The sequence below is a fragment of the Neophocaena asiaeorientalis genome, unplaced genomic scaffold, assembly GCF_003031525.2.
Source record: "Neophocaena asiaeorientalis asiaeorientalis breed wild unplaced genomic scaffold, Neophocaena_asiaeorientalis_V1.1 scaffold35, whole genome shotgun sequence".
Lineage (NCBI taxonomy): Eukaryota > Metazoa > Chordata > Mammalia > Artiodactyla > Phocoenidae > Neophocaena > Neophocaena asiaeorientalis.
Window position 1 is genome coordinate 1952140 of NW_020172984.1, and position 21048 is coordinate 1973187.

The following is a 21048-nucleotide window of genomic DNA, read 5'->3' on the forward strand; positions in this document are numbered from 1 at the left end:
GGGCTTCCAGCTGCTAAATTCCCAGGGTGGGTGGGAGCCGGTCTTGGGATAGTAACTCCAGTGAGGATGGGCATCAACTAACTGAACAGGTGCAAGCAGCCACGGGCCAAGTTATAGAATCGCAGCTCTCAGGGCTGGACACGCAGCCCGGTCTCCCTCCCAACTGACAAATCCCCGTAGCAGCGGCTCTCAACTGCAGAGAGCATCAGCCTTACCAGGGGACTTGAAAATAATGCACATGCCTCAGCCCCACCTACTGTATCAGCCTCCCCGGGGTGAAGCCCTGGTGGGAATCTTTTTTTAATATTTATCTATTTGTTTGTTTGTTTGTTTTGGCTGCGTTGGGTCTTCGTTGCTGCGCACGGGCTTTCTCTAGTTGCGGTGAGCAGGGGCTACTCTTCATTGTGGTGCATAGGCTTCTCATTGCGGCGGCTTCTCTTGTTGCGGAGCACGGGCTCTAGGCGCGCGGGCTTCAGTAGTTGTGGCGCACGGGCTTCAGTAGTTGTGGCGCACGGGCTTAGTTGCTCTGCAGCGTGTGGGATCTTCCCGGACCAGGGCACGAACCCGTGTCTCCTACACTGGCAGGCGGATTCTTAACCACTGAGCCACCAGGGAAGCCTGGGTATCTTTCTTTTAAATCTGCCCCAGATGATTCTGATAGGCCTCTTGGTTAAGAATCACGACCACAGCGTATGGAGAGTGGTTTGGCCTTTAGGCTCCCTTTGAACCTTGCCCACGTGGGAGATTATTATACACCATTGTGTACCAGCTCGCAGCCTCACTACTCTCTCCTCACAATGAATGAAAACTTACCCTGTTGGGTCCCACCTCTGCCCCCCAATCCCACCGGAAATAAGCCTAATCCTGTGTCCCAGGGTTTACTTCTCCACATCCCTCAGCAAGAAATCTTCCAGAGGTGACAAGCTGTAAATCGGGTAAAAAGCTGTAGATGTGAAATCCTAAGGAGAAATTCTTAATGGTTTTGAAACACTCTTTGGTCAGCTGTTAGCCCACATGGATTCAGAATCATTTATTTGAAGCTTCTATCAGTCAGCAAGAGGTGCCTCCTCCAAGCTTGAGAGGCACTGTGGACTGGAGCCAAAGCTTGGCTAATTGACCTTAGGAAGGTGGAGAGGCAAGGAGGGAGGGGCTGTTTAGCCACCACTATTACCTGAACATAATGGATTCTAATAGAGGCAGATGACAAGGTCTGAAAGACTGAAGTTCCCTGTTGGAAAGCATGCCAGCACGGAATGGCACTTGTCATAAGGGTCCTATTGAGTTTCTGCCCTCTAAAAAAAGAAACAGCATGGTTTTGTGGTTAAATATCTGTGTGTCATCTGGTGTGGACCATTATTTTAAACCAACATGTCCATCATCAGCTTTGACTCTCCTTTCAATACAAAGGTCACAAATGATGCCAAATCCCTGAGTCATCCCAGACCCACTATTTTTTTTTTTATTGAATTAAAACCTATGTTTTGGGCTTCCCTGGTGGCGCAGTGGTTGAGAATCTGCCTGCTAATGCGGGGGACACGGGTTCGAGCCCTGGTCTGGGAGGATCCCACATGCCGCGGAGCAACGAGGCCCGTGAGCCACAACTACTGAGCCTGCGCGTCTGGAGCCTGTGCTCCGCAACAAGAGAGGTCGCGATAGTGAGAGGCCCGCGCACCGCGATGAAGAGTGGCCCCCGCTTGCCACAACTAGAGAAAGCCCTCGCACGGAAACGAAGACCCAACACAGCAAAAATAAATTGATTAATTAATAAACTCCTACCCCAAACGTCTTCTTAAAAAAAAAAGTCTTTAATAATAATAAAAACAACAATAATAAAGGCATTTTAAAAAAAAAAACCTATGTTTTGACTTTTTTTTTTAGGTTTTAGTAAGTATAATAAGAATAGTTTGACATTAAAAAAACGTTTTGATTAAGCTTTCAAGGTACTAAAGATTTCTCTTCCAAATTCGTAGTCTAGACCTCACAGAACTACTAAAGTAGCAAGACAGGGACTGGTGTTCTAGACTACATTTTCTCTTTTATAATGAACAAGATGGAAGGCAAAACACAACCAAGTGTAAAATCAGATCTAACAGTAAATCAGCTGCTGGGGTGTGATGTGGCGATATGCATGATTTATAAATTGAAATCTTGGTAAACTATATCATCCCTGAGGAATTAACTGAACAGAGGGCTATATATACTCTTTACTCTTTTAGAAGATTAGCTCTCTCTCAGATGGGATGTGTTCTTTATTTAGCCTACTGATGTACGTACTGTTTGAAGGATATTTATATATATGCAGATAAATAACATATATACTACGTGTAAAATGCTTATCCCTTTATGTCTGATGCAGAATTTTGGATTTAAGAGTACACTTCAGCTACTTGGTCTTGTTGAAAAACTGTCTTCTCAAGTAGAACCACCCTTAACTGTTTTTGGCAAGAAGATTTTAGTGCACAAAGAAGTTTAAAAGAGGCAGAAAAAGAAAGTCATGTGTTGGACTAAACTCACTTGAGTGCCATCCAAGTTTTCCACTTTGGAGAGCAGATGTTCAAATGCCCCAGAGGAGGAGGGTGGAGACAGAAAATGAGGTGTGAGAAAATATGTGACTCATGAGGAGAGCATATTTTTCCAAGAAGAGGGAAAGGGCCTGGCTTCTCAGCCCCCAGCCTCACAAACTCCAAGAACGGCACCTCTCTCCACCAGCAGCAGGCCCAGGCACAGTGGGACATGCACATATTTGCAAGCAAGGCCTGAGGCTCAAACTCCATCCCCGGGAATCAGTCTCATTCCTGACTCACTGGCTACATCCAGGACATCTTGGGCTACATCCAGGACGTCTTGGGCACGGTGCCCTCCAGGCTAAGAATGAGCAGCGTTCCCTAGGGGCTATTATAGTATTCTAGGGGCTGAGCTAGAGCTTTCTTAAGAATTGCTATCAACAAAAATTCCTTTGGAGGAGTTAGAATTTCTGTGAAGGAGGGAGACAGAAGCTACAGACAAGTTGGAGGAAGTGTCCCGGTAAATGACAATCGAAGGGCATCTTTCTGATGCCCCCTGGTGGCCTTGCACAGCTAAAATTAACCCCACATGCTCTCATAGCCTTTAGCCCCGTAGACACTGGACAAAATCCACCTTGCTGGAATTTTCGGATCACTCAGCTTGTGCTTATGGATCCAAAGCCACGTGATCTGGTATTGACATGTAGTACAGCTTCTTCCCGTGATAAGAACTGATTTTGAGACAATGAATTAAACTCCAAATTTTATAATTCCATACTTCAAATTTCTATATTGTTTATGTGTATCATGACTAGATATTATCCTCAGGGAAACAAAACAGATTTACTTTTAATGTTTGGTATGCATGTTCTTTTCAGGCCAAATTGTGCTGGGTGCACTTTCTCATGGGGAAGCTCTCAAACAGGCAGGCAGAGGGATAGCTGTGTTGAGGATGACATGCATGCATCCTCCATCATTCCAGGCTCTGACATAAGAAATTTCACATTTCAGTTTTACCAGACCTCTCACTATCGCTATTAGCAGTATACTAAAAGTTTATACACCTTTTTTAGGAAGCAAAAAATGGAGAAAAAAGGCCACAGAGGAATCAACCGTGGAAGGTATCCTGTTGCCATTCAAGACAAGGCACGGCACCCAGACTCAGTTCTCGGTAAGTTGAGGGGTCTGGGGCCAGTCGTCATGATCCCTCTCCTTGGGGTCCACTCACTGCCAGCAGACCATGTGCCACGTCAAATAGCTTTACTTAGGCTAGGGTGTTGCACGTTGGTTATTATTGTTGCAAAATGTAAAGAATAATGAATTGATTCAAATGAGATGTGGTCAAGCAGGGTGAAAGTGCCCACACCTGTCTCTGCCTGGAGTCACAGGACTCCGTGACTCAGTCACGAGGCGGCCTCAGTTCTGCGTGGCAGCCCCCCAGCATGACCCATAATCTGCACCTTGGGAGCTCCCCCGCCACGGGACAGTTGCTGCTGACTTGTCCATACACATTTCATAGGAGCAAAGAAAGTTAGAGTGGGGAGCAGACCCAGAGAGCACCAGTGCATGGAATCCAATGAGATTTAGTCATAGGGGCCCTTCTCCAAAGATAATTTAAGCAGAAAAACATCCCCTGGCAGGACTGCCCTGGGTGAGGAAGAGGTGGAGTTGAGGCCTGCTGGCTTAGGTAGCTCCTGAGAAGAAAATCAGCGGCCGAGCCTAATCTACCCAGTTTATACAGCAGGAAGCTGGGGGCCAGAGAGCTAACCAGGCTTGCTTTTTCCTTCAACTCAGTATTCTTCCTGTTATGTCACATTTGGTTCTATTTCTTCTCTGTAGATGACACATTTTCTAATAATAATAGTAGGTTTAATCGATCGAACACTTACTGTATACCAGACACCAGAGCAGAGTAGAGATTTTCAAAGTGCGGTCAGAGGGCCCCCGGGGGGCCGGGAGGTCCTCTCTTTTCTGTGCACGAACAATATTTCAACAGACTGAATGGAGATACAGCTATAAAGTCCAGCTGCCTTCTGTTAAGCTAGATGTTTTAGAAATTTGCCAAAACGTAAAACACTGCCATTTTACTCACAGACTTTTTTTCAAAAATAGCTATTTTTCATAAAAAATGTTATTTTGTGAACATGAAGTGATTATTACTGTTTTTAAATGACAAAGTATTTTTTAAGTGCTTCAGTTTAAAATTCTAAAAAAAAAAAAAGCTTTGAGACTGCCCATTTAGTCTTAGGAAAATCTGAATGATTCTACACAGCAAAAATGACTTGAAATTTATAAATACCTCTCTACCAAGCCACATTCAGTTGACTGAATGTTGTATGACAGCTCTTCTCCAATGCAAGGGGAGGGTGGATTTTTACTACAGGTATAAAAAATTTCATATATGATAAAAACTATAATAAGCAAAAGCTCTTTAGGGTTCTCAATTTTAAGAGTGTAAGTAAGAGTGTTCTGAAATTAAAGAACTGAGAACGGTTGACATATAGTGTACATCACTTGGCTATCATAATACCCCTGTAAGGTAGGAATTATTATCTTTATTTTATAGATAAGTAAATGGAGGCTTGGAGAAATTAAGTGACTTGCCAGGGTCAAAGAGCCTGGTGTGTTATTTATTGCTGTGTAATGATGTATCACAAACCTTAATGGCTCAAAACAACAAACATTTGCTATCTCATAGTTTCTGCAGGTCAGGAATTTGGGAGCCATTTAGCTGGGTGGTTCAGGTTCAAGGTCTCTCATGAAGCTGCAGTCAAGATGTTGGCCAATACTGCCATCATCTGAAGGCTTGACTAGGGCTAGAGAATCTGCTTCCAAGATTGTTCACACACATGGCCACTGGCAGGAGGTCTCAGTTCCTCACCATGTGGACCAAAAGGCTGCTTGAGTGTCATTAAGACAGGGCAGCCAGCTTCCCCCAGGCAAGTGATCCAAGAGAAAGACTGAGATGGAAGTTTCAATGTCTCTTATGACCTAATTTTGGAAGCTATACACCATTGTTACCACTTTATTCTATTTGTTAGAAGCAAGTCACTAAATTGTGAGTTGTCACAATCAAGGAGAGAGGAATTAGGCTCTATCCTTTGAAAAGCATGTTAAAGAATTTGTGGACATACTGTCAACCAACATAGCCAATAAGTGGCAGAGCCAGGCTGCAAATCAGGCCTATCTGAACCCATGTCCTTTCCCCTGTACAACACAACCTTCCCAGGGTGTAGCTCCTTCTTCCTCTATTTGTAATTTCCTTGACTTCTGGATTAGAAGGCATTCAATGACCATTGACTGAGATTTGGGAAAGAAAACATCCTCCCTAGAGCTCATTCCATTTGTGATTTACACTTTGGAAGTTAATGTTACAAATGAGTGTAATCATGAGTGCAGCAAGGCAGGTAGCATTGGCAGAAGCTTTGTCCCCAAGCCTCGCCTCTCCTGGAGCTAAGACGTTGCTTGGACACCCAGGTGTGATGTGCTCACCTGCCGGGCCCACGCTCCCATACTCTGGCCTAACCTGGAGAACTCCACTGCCCACAGCCTACCGAATAAGACTCAGACCTGCACCGGACACACATGCTCTCTACTGCTAGCCTCTCTGTGGTACTGATGAGGGCAAAGCTATGATTCAAGTTCCCATATGGACTTACGAATGTGATGTGAGGAAAACCGTCTTTCCAATTGCCTGGATGACAAAACACAAGCTCTTGGCCACCACAGGGTCTAAGAAGAGAATGTGGATGTATCAGGGCTAATCTGGAAAAATAACTACAAATGCAAGATCGTCTGATAATTCAATGGACGAAATTCTCACAGATTCAGACATTCAGAGGACCTTTACTAAACACCTACATGTGCTAGGCAAATCTTAAGACTTTCCTATCAGAACTGTTATCTATCAAAACATCTCTCAGTTGTCATAAGGGGAGTCCAAATGTCACCCCTAGGATGGCAACCCCCCTTGGTAAATTTCCCCTTGGGGAAATTGAACACTCTGGGGCCTAATGCATACCTTGCACGATCAGAGCTCTACTCTCCAGAGCATATTTTAGGACTATAATAAAAAAAACTCACACTTCCTTTGTGTAACTTGGGCTTTTTCAGGTTCTGATACAGGACTCAGCTGCTATTCTGCTTCTGGGACTGGACTGCAGAGTAATAAATGTGAGAACTGCAGCACTAAGATTCATAACTCCCAGAGAGTCTGCGGTAAAGCATTATCTAAAGGTGAGAGTGACTGGGCCGCATCAGAAAACAAGGCATAAATGGGGTCAGCTGTCGCTCCCAGGCAATGAGTTGTATTTTTAATCTTTTTTTTTTAGAATTTCATTACATATTCAACACCCCGGGACAAAATTTCTTTAATCACAGCAAAAGAAGTGCCTTTGCCCAGCTCCGCTATTTAAATGAAAATAAAAATTCTTCACCTTGTAAGTACATCTCCTGCAAGATCCCATCTTTGTACACAACCTAATCTCCCTGCATGGGAGACCCACATCATACCAGCCACTGCTTCCATATGGGGAGCCCCTGCCCTGTTTAGTCTGCCGCCAGGTCTCTAGCACTCATCTGACACTTGCACATCCAGTCCGACACCTGGATGGCAAGAGGCTGGGCTGGGACTGGGAGATACGCAATCCTAGCAATAAAGGACTTTGAAAGTTACTAAGTGCTATACCAGTGTAAGTTGGTAACAAGTCATAAATATTTGCTGAACAAGTAACTGACTGAATAACTGCCACTATTGTTATTATTCAGAAGGGGCAAAAGCTTTAGATCTATCCCCACTAAAATTCAGCACATAAATAGACTATTTTACACTCCTTAAACATCATATTGCTAATTTCAATGCAAAATTTTGCTGCCTTTGGAACTAAGTAAAATCCCACAAACATTTATTTATAAAGATGAATAAAACATGGCTCCTTGGGCTTCCCTGGTGACGCAGTGGTTGAGAGTCCGCCTGCCAATGCAGGGGACACGGGTTCATGCCCCGGTCCGGGAAGATCCCACATGCCGCGGAGCGGCTGGGCCCGTGAGCCATGGCCGCTGAGCCTGCGTGTCCGGAGCCTCTGCTCCGCAGCGGGAGAGGCCACAACGGTGAGAGGCCCATGTACCGCAAAAACAAACAAACAAAAAAACATGGCTCCTTCCTCCCAAGGAGTTTACAACCTATTGAGAGAAAGGAACTCCTACCCAAATAAGGAAAGTTCATGGAAAAATGTGATAAGAGCTAAGAGCACAGAGTGTACTAAGGGAACACAAAGGAGGGAAGGGAACACCCTTGTCTTGCTTCTGAACGACAGCTGTGTCTGGTTCTCTGACATCCTTTCCTCATGGGTGAGTTCATACCCTCAGAGTGCTTTCTCTCCATCACTGGGGACAGGGCACCAGAGAGAATGTTTCTGATCTTTTACAACTGCCAATGTCTAAGACTAAAGAATGGTGTTTATCTGGCTGACCTCAGCTATGTCTCCCCTACTCACCCCCGGCTGCCAGATCCTCCAGTTGGATGTGTTCTGTTGAGACGACAGTCCCTGCAGAAGCAACAGGCAGATTTCTTTACTATCGCCTTGGTTTTGGGGTCTACAGCCCACGAGACCTCTTATTCCAATATACAAATGAAGAAAGCAACTGAGTCACTTGAAATGTGATCTTGAACTCCATTAGTAAACATATAGTGGCCAAGAGGGTAGAAGTCCCAGGGAAGCTTTTGCTCGGTGTTAGACAGGAACCTCCAGAACGGACAGAAAATGGAGCGGGCTATTGCAGGAGGTTGTGAGTCCCACCCGTAGACTGAGAGACAATGTACTTTGTCAGGATGTTGTAATCTGTAGACTATGAGAACTGGACCAGATGACCCTATGACCCTTTCCAACTCTGAATTTCTATGTTTCAAATAAAATCCACAACTATATTTGGAGGTGAGCAAGGGGTTAAGACTGAGCTCATTAGTGCCTCTGTTCGTCATGACTTAAGTCTGGGTACAGCATGACTAAATTTGGACTTTCTGACTTCTGCCCTGCCCTCTGTGTCTCTCCCTGTTCCTTTGTCAAATAGGACCCTCCTGAGGGGGAGTGAAGCCAAGCTACTAGAGAGCAGTGGATATGACAGGAGAATGAAGGAGAAAGAGGGGAAGATAGAGAAGAGAGGAGGAGAGGCAAGAGAAGGGGGAGAAGAGAGCCTCAGCGACAGAGAAGGCAGATTTGTTGGCTACTGACTTTCTTCTCTTCCTTCCCCTGGTGTTCTTCTTGTCTTCCATGGTGACATTTATCTTCTCTGTTTAGTCTCTATTTTCTGGAATTGTCTTAGTAACATAATTTAGTTTCTGACTCCTAGAATCCTTGCTCCTAAAGTGGAGAGGACTTCAGAAATCCACTCAGTTCAAACTCTTGGAAAATATTATCCCTCCATTTGCCAGATGAAGAAGTTGAGCCCGTAGACATGCCCAGGTCACACAGCTAGCACCAAGGGAACCTAGAGTCCTGGTCTCTTGTCTGCTAATAAAACTCCTTTTAAATGTTGAATTTCTTTTCTTGAATTCAGAATACTCGATGGCTATTTTCCATGTTCCCTAGTTTTATTTACTTAGTAAAATTTTATGAAAGATTTCATTCATATAGAAAAGTTCAGGGAATGATACCCATATATCCACCATTTGGAGATCATTTTTGATGCTCTGAATCTGATCACAGCTAACATTTTTCAGCTCATTCAAAACGAAAATGGATCTGTTTCCAGAGTGCAAATTCAAAATCCTCTCATGATGAATGTGAACTCATACCAGGAGAGTAAGTATGATTAACAAAATTGCTACCCATTGTTTGCATGCATGCAATACACTTAGTGCATTAGATCACCTGCCCAAGATCACCTAGATCATAAGTAGTAAAGCCAGGATTCAAACCTAAGTCTGGCTAATATTTCAATCATTCAGTTATTCATTCAACAAATACTTGAGTGTCAATAGCAGGACACTGCGCAGGTGCTGAGGACACAGTGACAAAGTCAACTTCTGTCCCTGCCCTTACTTTTTTGGTAGAGGAAAAGGGGGCATACAGAGTGCTATTACCTAATTTGGGGGTTTAGGGAAGCTGACTTCCAAAGGATAAGTATGAGTGAAGTAGCAAGGGGATGGGGGAGTAAGAGAGAAGAACATGCCAGTCTAAGAGAGCCTTCTGGTGTGGAAAAGCCCTTGGCAAGTTCAGGAACAATGTAGCTGGAGCCTAAAAGAGGGAGAGGCGGTGGGGGAAAGATGGGGCAGTGAGATGAGCAGGGCCAGGCTGTGCAGGGGCTTGTCAGCTGCATGAAGGATTTCAGACTCTTAGGTATAATGGGAAGCCAATGAGATTTTTTAACCAGAGTGTTTTTTTAAAGTTTTCCAGTGTTTTAAAAATCACTCTAACTACTAAGGGAGAGGGAATGGATTAGAGGAGTCAAGGATTGGAGCACAGAGACCAAGTAAGAGGCTAGTACAGTAATCCAGGTGGAATGATGGCAGCTTAGCCAAGGGTGGTAGAAAAGGAAAGAGAGAAGTCTAGTATTCAAGAGCTACTTAGGAGGCAGAATCGACAGTGTAGCTGAGTGGCCAGAGTTCAGGCTGTGTGGAGTCACACTCACTCAGTCTGAACCCCACTACTCACTACCATAGTGCAGTGCAGTGTGTATGAATGTAGCCACTGGGGAGTTCTTGGGTTTGTGTCTTGGTTGTGTGTCCTTGGGCAGAGGGAGAACAAACTCCTCGCCCCCCCCACGCCCACACACACACAGCCACTACTGAACCACAGAGTTGAGGATGGCACTTTATACAAGTATCAATGTGCTTTTGCCTTTTTTACAGTTCAGACCTTGCTACACCCTCACCCCATTCCCACTCCTGCAGGATTTCTGAAAGCACATTCTCAAGCAACTTTACCGGTATCGAAGAAACAGAATCTGAGGTGAGGACTTAGAAAAAAACACTCTGGAATCTTTGCAGCTTCTAAGTTTGGTCTTGATGACCACAAAACTGATGGCTTTTAAATTATTATGAGAGCATCAGAAAATGCTCTGCTAAAACAACTTGTGCTCAGCACTAACATAAAGACAGCCTGAGCAGCCACATGGTTTGTATTATTCCTAAATTGGTTCCAAGGGATATTTCCTGGAGAAAATGTTTTTTGGGTGGTGCCTCAGCTACAGGATTCCCCGGCGCAGACCTGAAGGCATGCCGCTCACAAGTTTGTTCCAGGGACACTGGGGTTAGAGCTATCAGTAGATTCCTATTTTCAATCAGGTTACTTTCAAATGCTGCCACAGCATGTGCTGCATCCCTGGGTGCCCTCTCAGTGGTTATGGCCCCTAAATCTCCTTCAATGCCCCTCCCCCCAAGAGCTTTTCTTCTTTGTCACGGATCTCTTTTTCCACAGCAGGGAAACAGCCCAGCAGGTTGCTGACTTCACCCTCTGATTCATGCTCGTCAGTCACGTGTTGGTCTTTTTTCTGTCCCTTTCTCTACAAAATATATTCCATCTCAGACTGGTTTCCTAGGAAACCAAGCCTCAAAAACAGAAATAGACTGGGTGGAAAACAGAATACTCCAAAAATTCCACTTTGCAATGTTCAATAATGAGGGAACCCAATTAACAGAAGCAGTAGTAAATGTATGTAACTAAAACGTGTGGACTTTTCCTCTGTAGATTTTAAACTCGTCTTTGGATCATGCCTTAAGGACAGCAACCATTTTGAAACAAACTACTGATCAAATGATTAGAACTATTGCAGAAGATCTTGCCAAAGTAGAGAGATGGAGGAACAGACTGAAATACTAGTTTGACTCAAGGCAACCAAGGATTAAAAAAAAATGCAGAGAAAACTTGGTCTTCACCCCAAAAGTATTTTACTTATTACACAAACTTATGAAGATGACTTTCTAGAGAAAACACCAAAACTGCAAGAAATGGGGGACACAATGTGCTAAAATGAAACAAAAAATGGACCTCTGATTCTTAAAAATCAAAATCAACACATATTTGCTTAAAAATAAATGTGTTATTCCTAATTCATAATAAAAGAAATCAAAATAATGAAATATACTTTTACCTATTAGTGTGGCAAAAACTAAAGTTTGAAAGGAAGTAAAAATGTGCTTCAGAGATAGTAAATCGTTTCAGTTAGGAGGAACAACGAAAAAAGTCTTTTTCAGGGTCTTGATACCAGAATCTGTAACTGCTCATTCTACCGAGGGTGGAGTGGGGTAGGGAATCAGCTTATAGTAGGAATTTATGTGTGATGACCTCTTATGTCTTCAAATCCAGTAAGAAATTTAGGAAACAAAGGGTCTCTCCAACTCTAAGCCTAAAATGTATGTGAAATTTGAGGCCTAAAATGTAGGCCTCAAAGGATCTCCTATCAGTGTGATAGGGCAGAGTGATCACTGAGGTGTGAAGTGACTGAATGAATGGACCAATGTTTGCTGTCATCACACTCTTAGCTCCATTTGTCACAGGGCATTGGATTACTATGAATCTCTGTTCCACACATGTACTAACCCTGGACAGATAGTTACCAAGGCATACAAAGATCTCAGATAAAATGCAGACACCAAAAAATTAACCCTCTCACTGGCAATGTACTATTCTCATGCTCAGTCTCAAAGAGAGCTGTTTGTTAGACTGGTGGTTGCCAAGGGGCAGGGGGTTGGGGGAGGGATGCAGTGGAAGGTTGAGGTTAGCAGACGTAAGCTTTTACATATAGAATGGATAAACAACAAGTTCCTACTGTATAGCGAAGAGAACTATATTCACTATCCTATGATAAACCATAATGGAAAAGAATACATTAAAAGAAAAGCATATATATGTATAACTGAATCACTTTGCTGTACAGCAGTAATTAACACAACATTGTAAATCAACTATACTTCAATTAAAAAAAAACAGAGAGCTGTTTATTAATGTCACCTTTCCTCTCCACATATACATGTCATCCAGGTTAAATTGTATTACCTCTCTGTGCCTTTTGTTTTTCTCAGCTTTAAAATGGAGATGATAATAGTGCCTATCCTCACAGGATTAAATGAGAAGACTGAATGAGGTAATATAAACACTTAAAAACAGTGTCTCACATATAAAGCACAAAGTAAGCATTTGCACATTATTATTTTACTATCATTACTTAGTAAAATATCAAGTTCTAAAATTAAGATATCAAAAACAGAAACTTTCCTATATATAAAAAAATCCAGGGCTTCCCTGGTGGCGCAGTGGTTAGGAATCCGCCTGCCAATGCAGGGAACACGGGTTTGATCCCTGGTCCGGGAAGATCCCATATGCTGCAGAGCAACTATGCCCGTGCGCCGCAACTATTGAGCCTGCACTCTAGAGCCCGCGAGCCACAACTACTGAAGCCCGCGCGCCTAGAGCCCGTGCTCCGCAACAAGAGAAGCCACCGCAATGACAAGCCCGCACACTGCAACGAAGAGTAGCCCCGGCTCGCCGCAACTAAAAGGAAAGCCTGCGCGCAGCAATGAAGACCAAACGCAGCCAAAAAAATAAATTAATTAATTAAAAAATATCTGTTTGAAAAGCATAATAGAAGATCCAATTCACATGGAACCACGAAAAATATTATGGTGATATGCAGGATCTATATAAAGAAAATAATGATTCTTAAGGTCATATTTTCCCTAAATTAACCTATAAATTTACTGTACACCTAATGAAAATATCAAAATAACTTTTGGTATTAACGAGACTAACGTTCATTTTTAAAAAATGTAATACCCAGGGAATTCTGAAAAATAACGGTAATTTTGGTATGGGTGGAATAGAGATTACGTCCACATATTAACATACCATGAATCAAAATAGGAAATAAACTGGGAGCCTGGGACTGACATATACACACAACTCTATATTAAATACATAATAAGGACCTACTGTATAGCACAGGGAACTCTACTCAATAGTCTGTAATGCCTTATATGGGAAAAGAATGGTATATGTATAACTGATTCACTTTGCTGCACACCTGAAACTAATACATTGTACATCAACTATATTCCAATAAAAATTTAAAAAAAATAGAGAAAAAGAGATACAAACTATAAGTCAATAAAACAGAATCCAGAAATAGACCAAAATACAAACTTAGTTTATGAGAAAGGTAGTATTTCAGTTCAGTTGGGGAAAGAGAGATTACCCAAAAAAATCTGGTATAGTATCTGACTATTTAGAGAGAAATAAGGATGGATCTCTGTTAAATACTGTATCAGTCAGGGTTCACGGGAGAACAGAAACTCCTCTAGATATTTCAAGAAGTGTTTTAACACATAGAGAATTAAGTCCTTAAAAATCATGGAAAAAGCTGTAAGGGCAGAAACTAGGGGCCATATTTTCAGATTCAAGGTCATATCACCATCTGATCCAGAGAACAGGAAGTTAATGCCACCAGTTGCCACCAGCATTGCCTCATACCCATGAAGCAGGTGAGAGACACTAAAATGTGGAGTCTGGTTGCTACAAACAACTCCTGTCGGCAGCAACTTGCTTGTCCATTGGCACAGCTGCAGCAGATGGCCTCTGCCTCCCTTCTAACTTCAAAACTTGACCAAATGCAAGTCGTTGGCAGAATCTAACCTGTTCAGAACCCCACTTACCTTTGAGTCTGCAAAACTTCCTTTTTAGCTTTCATCCCCTGTGGTATGGAATGGGGAGGCATGGGACATAATGCCAAGTGCTAAGAGACAATATCTAGCACACATTCTCATACTAAAACCAATTCCAGATGGATAAAAGAGTTACCTGTAAAAAATAAAATGAACCTATCAAAATGCTCTAGAAGATCGATGGGTGAATTTACAATCTCAGGTGCAAAGATATTTCTAAGTACAACATAAATTTGCAAGCCACACAGGAAAAGTGATGGATTGATCTACATAAAAATTTTATTTTTTTAGTATTTATTTATTTAATTAATTTATTTATTTGGCTCCATCAGGTCTTAGTTGTGGCACGCGGGATCTTTAGTTGCTGTGTGCGGGGTCTTTTTAGTTGTGGTGTGGGGGATCTTTTAGTTGCGGCATGCCAACACTTAGTTGCAGCATGGCAGCATGTAGGATCTAGTTCCCTGACCAGGGATCGAACCCAGGAGCCCTGCATTGAGAGCGTGGAGTCTTAGCCCCTGGACCACCAGGGATGTCCCTACTCAAAAATTTTAAATGGTGATATCTATCAGTATTTTAAATGCACAAATACTTTAGACAGCTATGTCCTTGCTAGAAATTTATATTATAGAAATATTTATGTAAGTTTGCACAGGTAGGTACCCAAACAATGCCGCATTATTTGTAAGAGCAAAACTCTGAAGATGAGTGATATATAAATTACAGCCCACTCTATGATAGAACACTATGAGGCCAGGTAAAAGGAGAGATTTGAAATGAAGATGTTCCCTTTGTGTAACACATGTGCACACATATCCTTACATTATCCAACCATATACAAAGATTACATTATTATTTTCCTAGGTCAAAGAGAGTTATCTTGGTGGGAAGATTATGATGCATTCTTTTTCTTCTTTGTAATTCTCTGACTTAGAACTTTAAAATTTCCTAATTTCCCCTTCCTCCCTGCCAAAAAAGAGAGATAATTTTTGTAAGTATATATTTATTTTCTCTTAGAATGTTCATGATTATTTTTGTTTGCTAATTTAAACATACATTATTCAGAATTCACAAAATTGTGTTCTTCAGAAGTATCTAGCAACAGTATATGCTGTGAAATCATTCTATTCCTATTAATGACTAAATTACTTTACATATAAAAGAAGTTATGAATTTCAGTTGAAAGAAAAACTGCACTTATAGGAAATCATTCTATCATACATACAAGTTCACAGTTTTTACTTTTACAACCTTTTAAAATCATTCTTTCCCAAAAAACTATACTTCAGCATTAGACAGATAAGTATCTAATAAGTAATTAGTATGTACATAGGTGGCTGTGAAAAATTACCCATAACTGTAATATATTCTGTTCCAAAGCTGAAAATATTTCCTTTTAGAAAGCATTTTAACATTTCTTCTCATCATCTATAAAGCAGCAACAATATTTAAATTAAAAATGGCAAATCCAGGGCTTCCCTGGTGGCGCGGCGGTTGAGAGTCTGCCTGCCGATGCAGGGGACACGGGTTCGTGCCCCGGTCCGGGAAGATCCCACATGCCGCGGAGCGGCTGGGCCCGTGAGCCATGGCTGCTGAGCCTGCGCATCGGGAGAGGCCACCACAGTGAGAGGCCTGCGTATCACAAAAAGGCAAATCCAATGATATGCAATCATAAACAGTCCCTTAAGAAATATATTTGAAAAGTCATTATTCCTTAAAATATTTACATTTTTTAAATTACATGACAGCCACAATGTCTTGATCTACTTTAGTTGATCAAATTAATAAGAATCTCCAAATCCCTCCCCCGCTAAAATGTTATTCATCTTTAATAAAGGAGGCTTTATCCTTGGGTTTATTCAGCATCTTTATATCATCCAACAGCTTTTTGGGTGTTAAAATATGCGTGGAACCTGGTAGAGGAAAAGAGAAATTTTCAGAGGCCAGCAGTTAAATCAATTTTCCTTGGCTAATTATATTGTCCTGTCCTTCAAATATGCAAAGGGCAGTAGCTTGGGGCAACTTAAAATTTCTATAGGATGCCTTCCTGAAATCTGCCTAAACTACAGTATTTCAATCCTTCCTCTTCATTGAGCACACTCAGTAACCCTTCAAAAACACTGCCCACTCCTAGAGCTTTGTCCACTTTGTGCTATATATTGATAAACTGAAGACAAAAACTGGAGGTTAGTCTGTCCTCCTGACAAAACAGCAACAGGCACTGTGAGTTCAGTCACAGAGAACTGTTAAGCAGTGCCGCAGATGGAGGCTTGGTGTATAAACGCGGCACCTCCATGGGTCAGGAGAGTTTCAGTATCAGTGGCTTTGACTGAAATTCTTAAAACTAAATTCCATACAGGCCTGGCCAATGTCAGGTCCACAGACAGAAAAAATTTCAAAATATTTCTGTAATAGAAATGTATGTTTCAAAAATTATTTAATCATGAGGGCAAGAAAAGGATAGGATGTAATATTTTAAAGGATATATTCTTTATGTAATATTTAGAATATTATAAAGAATATATATAATATATAATACATTATATAATATATATTATAAAGATTATAAAGAATATAATATTTCTGAAGCTCATTCTCTCAAAATCAGAATTTTAATAAAAAAAAAAATCAAAAAAGTCAACCAGGAAAAAACTCTGGTATATCAGATAAAACACACTATGATTTAAAAAATACTTTTTTGCACTCAACAATTTAGTCCTAAATGTAAATTACAAGATAAAGTTTTACATATATATTTTTGCATTTAGAGTTTGTTTTAAAAAAACAGAAAAGAGGAAAACACAAGTCTTACCAATAATAACTTCACAGGATTTATGTGCCTGAGATACTTCGTAAGCACAACGCATTTCAGAGTATGTAATTCCTCCGATTACAAAAACAATCAGCTTAGACCCATTTTTTCGATCCTCTAAATAATTAGCTCTGGGTTTCTGCCGAGCACTAAAAAATAAACACAAACACATTAAAAGTATTTCCAAAGCCATACTGCTTTTAGTCTTTTAAAAGAGTCCAACTCAAACAAACTCAAATTTGGCACCAGCTGCATTGATTTTAAGGAAATGACTTAACTATGGTATGACTGGAGCATCAAGGGCCAGGCAGGACAGCCCCGCTTTAAGTTCAATTTTGATCTACAGAGTTTGAACAAATGACTCATAATCTAGCTCAGCACTTTTACCTATAAAATAGAGCTAAGGCCCTGTCTTATTTATTTCAGATAAAGACACAGTATACCTGAAAAGTCTATGACTTCCTGAAGTTAAAAAAGCGGGGGGTGGCATTGAGACAACAGGGTTTTAAAGACATAGAGGGGGTGAGGGAGGCACAGGTGCTGCTTTGGAGCTGAAGTGGTACCAGAACGTCCCTTGCTGGAACTCTACTAGTAAAGTATGATTATAGGAGATATCGAACACATATCTGCACTCCTGTGGTCACTGCAGTATTATTCACAATAGTCAAGATATGAAAACAACCTAAATGTCCATCAATGGATTTAAAAAATGGTATATATAGAGTGGAATATCATTCAGGCTTAAAAAAGAAGCAAATTCTTCCATTTGCAACAACATGAATGAACCTGAAGGATATTATGCTAAGTGAAAAAGGACAGACTCAGAAAGACTGCATGATCTCACTTATATGTGGAATCTAAAATAGTCAAACTGCTCTTTGGTCTTGGCGGCAGAAGCGAGATGATGAAGGGAACGTCATCGTTTGGAAAGCGTCGGAATAAGACGCACATGTTGTGCCGCTGCTGTGGCTCTACGGCCTACCACCTTCAGAAGTCGACCTGTGGCAAATGTGGCTATCTTGCCAAGCGGAAGAGAAAGTATAACTGGAGTGCTAAAGCTAAAAGACGAAGTACCACCCGGACTGGTCGAATGAGGAGCCTAAAATTTGTATACCGCAGATTCAGACATGGGTTCCGTGAAGGAAAAACACCTACGTCCAAGAGGGCAGCTGTTGCAGCAACCAGTTCATCTTAAGGACTTCAATGACTAGTCGCGCAATAAATGTTCTGGTTTTAAATAAAAAAATAAAATAAAATAAAAAAGCCAAATTGATGCAAGTGGAGGATACAATGTTGGTTGCCAGGGAATGGGTGGAGAGGAAAAAGAGGCAATGTTGCTCAAAGGGCACAAAGTTTCAACTATGCAAGATGAGTAAGTTCTAGAGACCTAATGTACAGCATGGTGACTACAGTTAACAAAACTGTACTGTATATGTGAAATATGCTAAGAGGATAGATCTTAAATTAAGTCTTTATGCCACAAAAGAAGGAAAAGAAAAAAAAGGAAATTATGGATATATTAACTAGTTTGTGGTGATTTCCCAATGTATATGTATCAAAACATCAAGTTGTATACCTTAAAAATATACGTTATGAAGTCAATTGTAACTCAATAATGCTGTTAAAAAAAAAAAGAGAGCCACCTGGGTTTCAACTCTGATTCTGCTTCTTTTTAATTCTCTATGATTTTTAGCAAGTTACTTAACCTCTCTCTAAACCTAAAGGGTTGTTTTCAAGATTAAGTGAAATAATGTACAGAATACACCAAGTATGGAATCCAGTACTAGGAAAGCACTAAACAAATAGAACTACAATTTCTACTACTTCCCCCCTTAGATTGCCCTAGATCTGCGCACTGGCCAAGATAGTAGCCACGAGCCACATGAGGCTATTTAAATTTAAATTAACTAAAATTAAAAATTCAGTTTCTCGGTCATGATATGTGGCTAGTGGTTATCATATAGGACAGTGCAGATATAGGACATTTCAATCACTGCAAGAAAGTTGTATTGGGTAGCACTGCCCTAGGTCATAGAAACCACTGTTTTTGTTCCCATACCCCACTGGTAAAAATTCTGAGCTTTTATTTGAAAAGTAAATAAATATTTTAAAATAAACACGTACATCTATTAAAAATATATATTAGTTTATGAATTATATATGTGTACTAGTATATACTAATAAAGCTTAATTTCTCCTTTTTCTAGTATAAAAATAATACCCAATAGATCACCTTATTACCCACTTTGGAAACCATATACTAGATGACCTCTAATACCCTGCAATGTAGGATATCACGGTAAACTTTTTTAAAAAATAAATTCATTTATTTATTTTTGGCTGCACTGGGTCTTTGTTGCTGCACGTGGGCTTTCTCTAGTTGTGGCGAGTAGGGACTACTCTTCATTGCGGTGCATGGGCTTCTCATTGCAGTGGCTTCTCTTGTGAAGCACAGGCTGTAGGCACACGGGCTTCAGTAGTTGTGGCTCGTGGGCTCTAGAGCATAGGCTCAGTAGTTGTGGTGCATGGGCTTAGCTGCTCCATGGGATGTGGGATCTTCCCAGACCAGGGCTTGAACCCATGTCCCCTGCATTGGCAGGGGGGTTCTTTTTTTTAAATAAATTTATTTATTTATTTATTTATTGGCTGCATTGGATCTTTGTTGCTGTGTGAGAGCTTTCTCTAGTTGCAGCGAGTGGGGGCTACTTTTTGTTGCGGTGCGCGGGCTTCTCATTGTGGTGGCTTCTCTTTGCTGTGGAGCACAGGCTCTAGGCACACGGGCTGAAGTAGTTGTGGCACACGGGCTCAGTAGCTCCACAGCATGTGGGATCTTCCAGGACCAGGGCTCGAACCCGTGTCCCCTGAATTGGCAGGCAGATTCTTAATCACTGTGCCACCAAGGAAGTCCCGGCAGGCAGATTCTTAACCAGTGTGCCACCAGGGAAGTCCATGGTAAACTTTTAATAATGTTCTCAGTCTAGCCTTTGGATGGTAATTTCCATCTGCCATCTTAAGGAACGACGAGGTAGTAAACAACAGAAATAGTAAAGACACTTAGTAGCTTGCTTTGAAAGATGAAACAGGAACAAGATACACCCTTGGTTCCCATACAGAATAAATCAAGGACATACTAAAAGTACAACCTTGGTTTAAAAACTTTCCAAAGAGAGTGAAATAAAGTAAGAAAGCAAAAGAAAAGGAATTAATATTGCTCAAAATGATTATGTGATTGTAACGATTTTTAAATTTCTGAATAGCAATTTTAGGACAATAGGATTACATTTAATTTGTTTCACATAAATGTGTAAGACACTGTGCTAGTGTTTTACACTCTGAAAGACACATAAATAATGATTAAATCCCTGTATCCTGAAAATCTCACTCTAGAAAGCACCTAGAGGCATTGGTTTAAATAAGAGCAAACATCTTTTTAAAAGCATAGCTGAAAGTAAACAAGTACGAGCAATCTTCAAGGGCCAGCAGCAGTACAAAGGAAACTAAAAGCTAGAGTGGTAAACTGAGTTGAGGCTTGCTCTGCCTTATAGTGTTAGTCTAATCTTAGCAAACAAGGGGTCTGGGTGTTTCCCTGTTTAATGAACACAGAAGACAAAGTCTTGGATATTGTGCAAGGTAGAGATGGGAAGGTGACACCCCAGCATAAGGTCGGGACACACTCAAAAGCAAGGGGAGATGACAAAGAAGCTTCTTGCCTGATAATTCAACACAGGCCTGTCTCGTGAGAGCTCTAATTTACACTACCTTCATAGGCTGGGGAACCCCAACTGAGAAATTAACACACAAAAGAAAAAAGTCTCTAACCTTGACAGAAGCAAATGCAAAACCTCTCTGAAGGTACCCACTCTCAATCCTGGCTACTGAAATAAGTTCAGAATCCAAAATTATGAAGCACATGAGGAAATAAGCAAGCATAAGTGTCTGTGGAAATGAAAAAGCAGTAAAATTAGACCCCAAAGAATGTCAGATGTTGAATTTAGTAAAAAATAGTCTAAAATTAAGTATGTTGAAAATGATAAATGATAATAAAGTAGAACAGAAAGCATGACAAAATAACAAAGAAG

The 21048-nt window shown here is 41.1% G+C and overlaps 3 protein-coding genes and 1 pseudogene across 3 annotated transcripts in view; 3 read left to right on the forward strand and 1 right to left on the reverse strand.

Moving 5' to 3' along the window:
- Positions 1 to 6987, forward strand: part of AKNAD1 (AKNA domain containing 1) — a 29122-nt gene extending 22135 nt beyond the window's left edge. Inside the window, 3 exon segments of the mRNA XM_024742131.1 lie at positions 3578 to 3675; positions 6618 to 6740; positions 6836 to 6987. Of these exon segments, the coding sequence (XP_024597899.1) occupies positions 3578 to 3675; positions 6618 to 6740; positions 6836 to 6987 (373 nt within the window).
- Positions 6988 to 7849: 862 nt separating this feature from the next.
- LOC112397829 (protein AKNAD1-like) lies at positions 7850 to 11351 on the forward strand. Its single transcript, XM_024742107.1, has 4 exons — positions 7850 to 7853; positions 9223 to 9304; positions 10354 to 10453; positions 11192 to 11351. Exons 1-4 carry the CDS (start codon positions 7850 to 7852, stop codon positions 11321 to 11323), a joined length of 318 nt encoding a protein of 105 aa, XP_024597875.1. The 3' UTR covers positions 11324 to 11351.
- Positions 11352 to 14713: 3362 nt separating this feature from the next.
- STXBP3 (syntaxin binding protein 3) overlaps positions 14714 to 21048 on the reverse strand; it is a 55664-nt gene continuing 49329 nt past the window's right edge. The window contains exons 18-19 of the mRNA XM_024742095.1: positions 16970 to 17118; positions 14714 to 16070 (exon numbers count right to left, since the gene is read on the reverse strand). Of these exons, the coding sequence (XP_024597863.1) occupies positions 15976 to 16070; positions 16970 to 17118 (244 nt within the window). The 3' untranslated portion in view covers positions 14714 to 15975. The remainder of the gene's footprint in view (positions 16071 to 16969; positions 17119 to 21048) is intronic.
- LOC112397815 (60S ribosomal protein L37 pseudogene) lies at positions 17773 to 19338 on the forward strand (annotated as a pseudogene).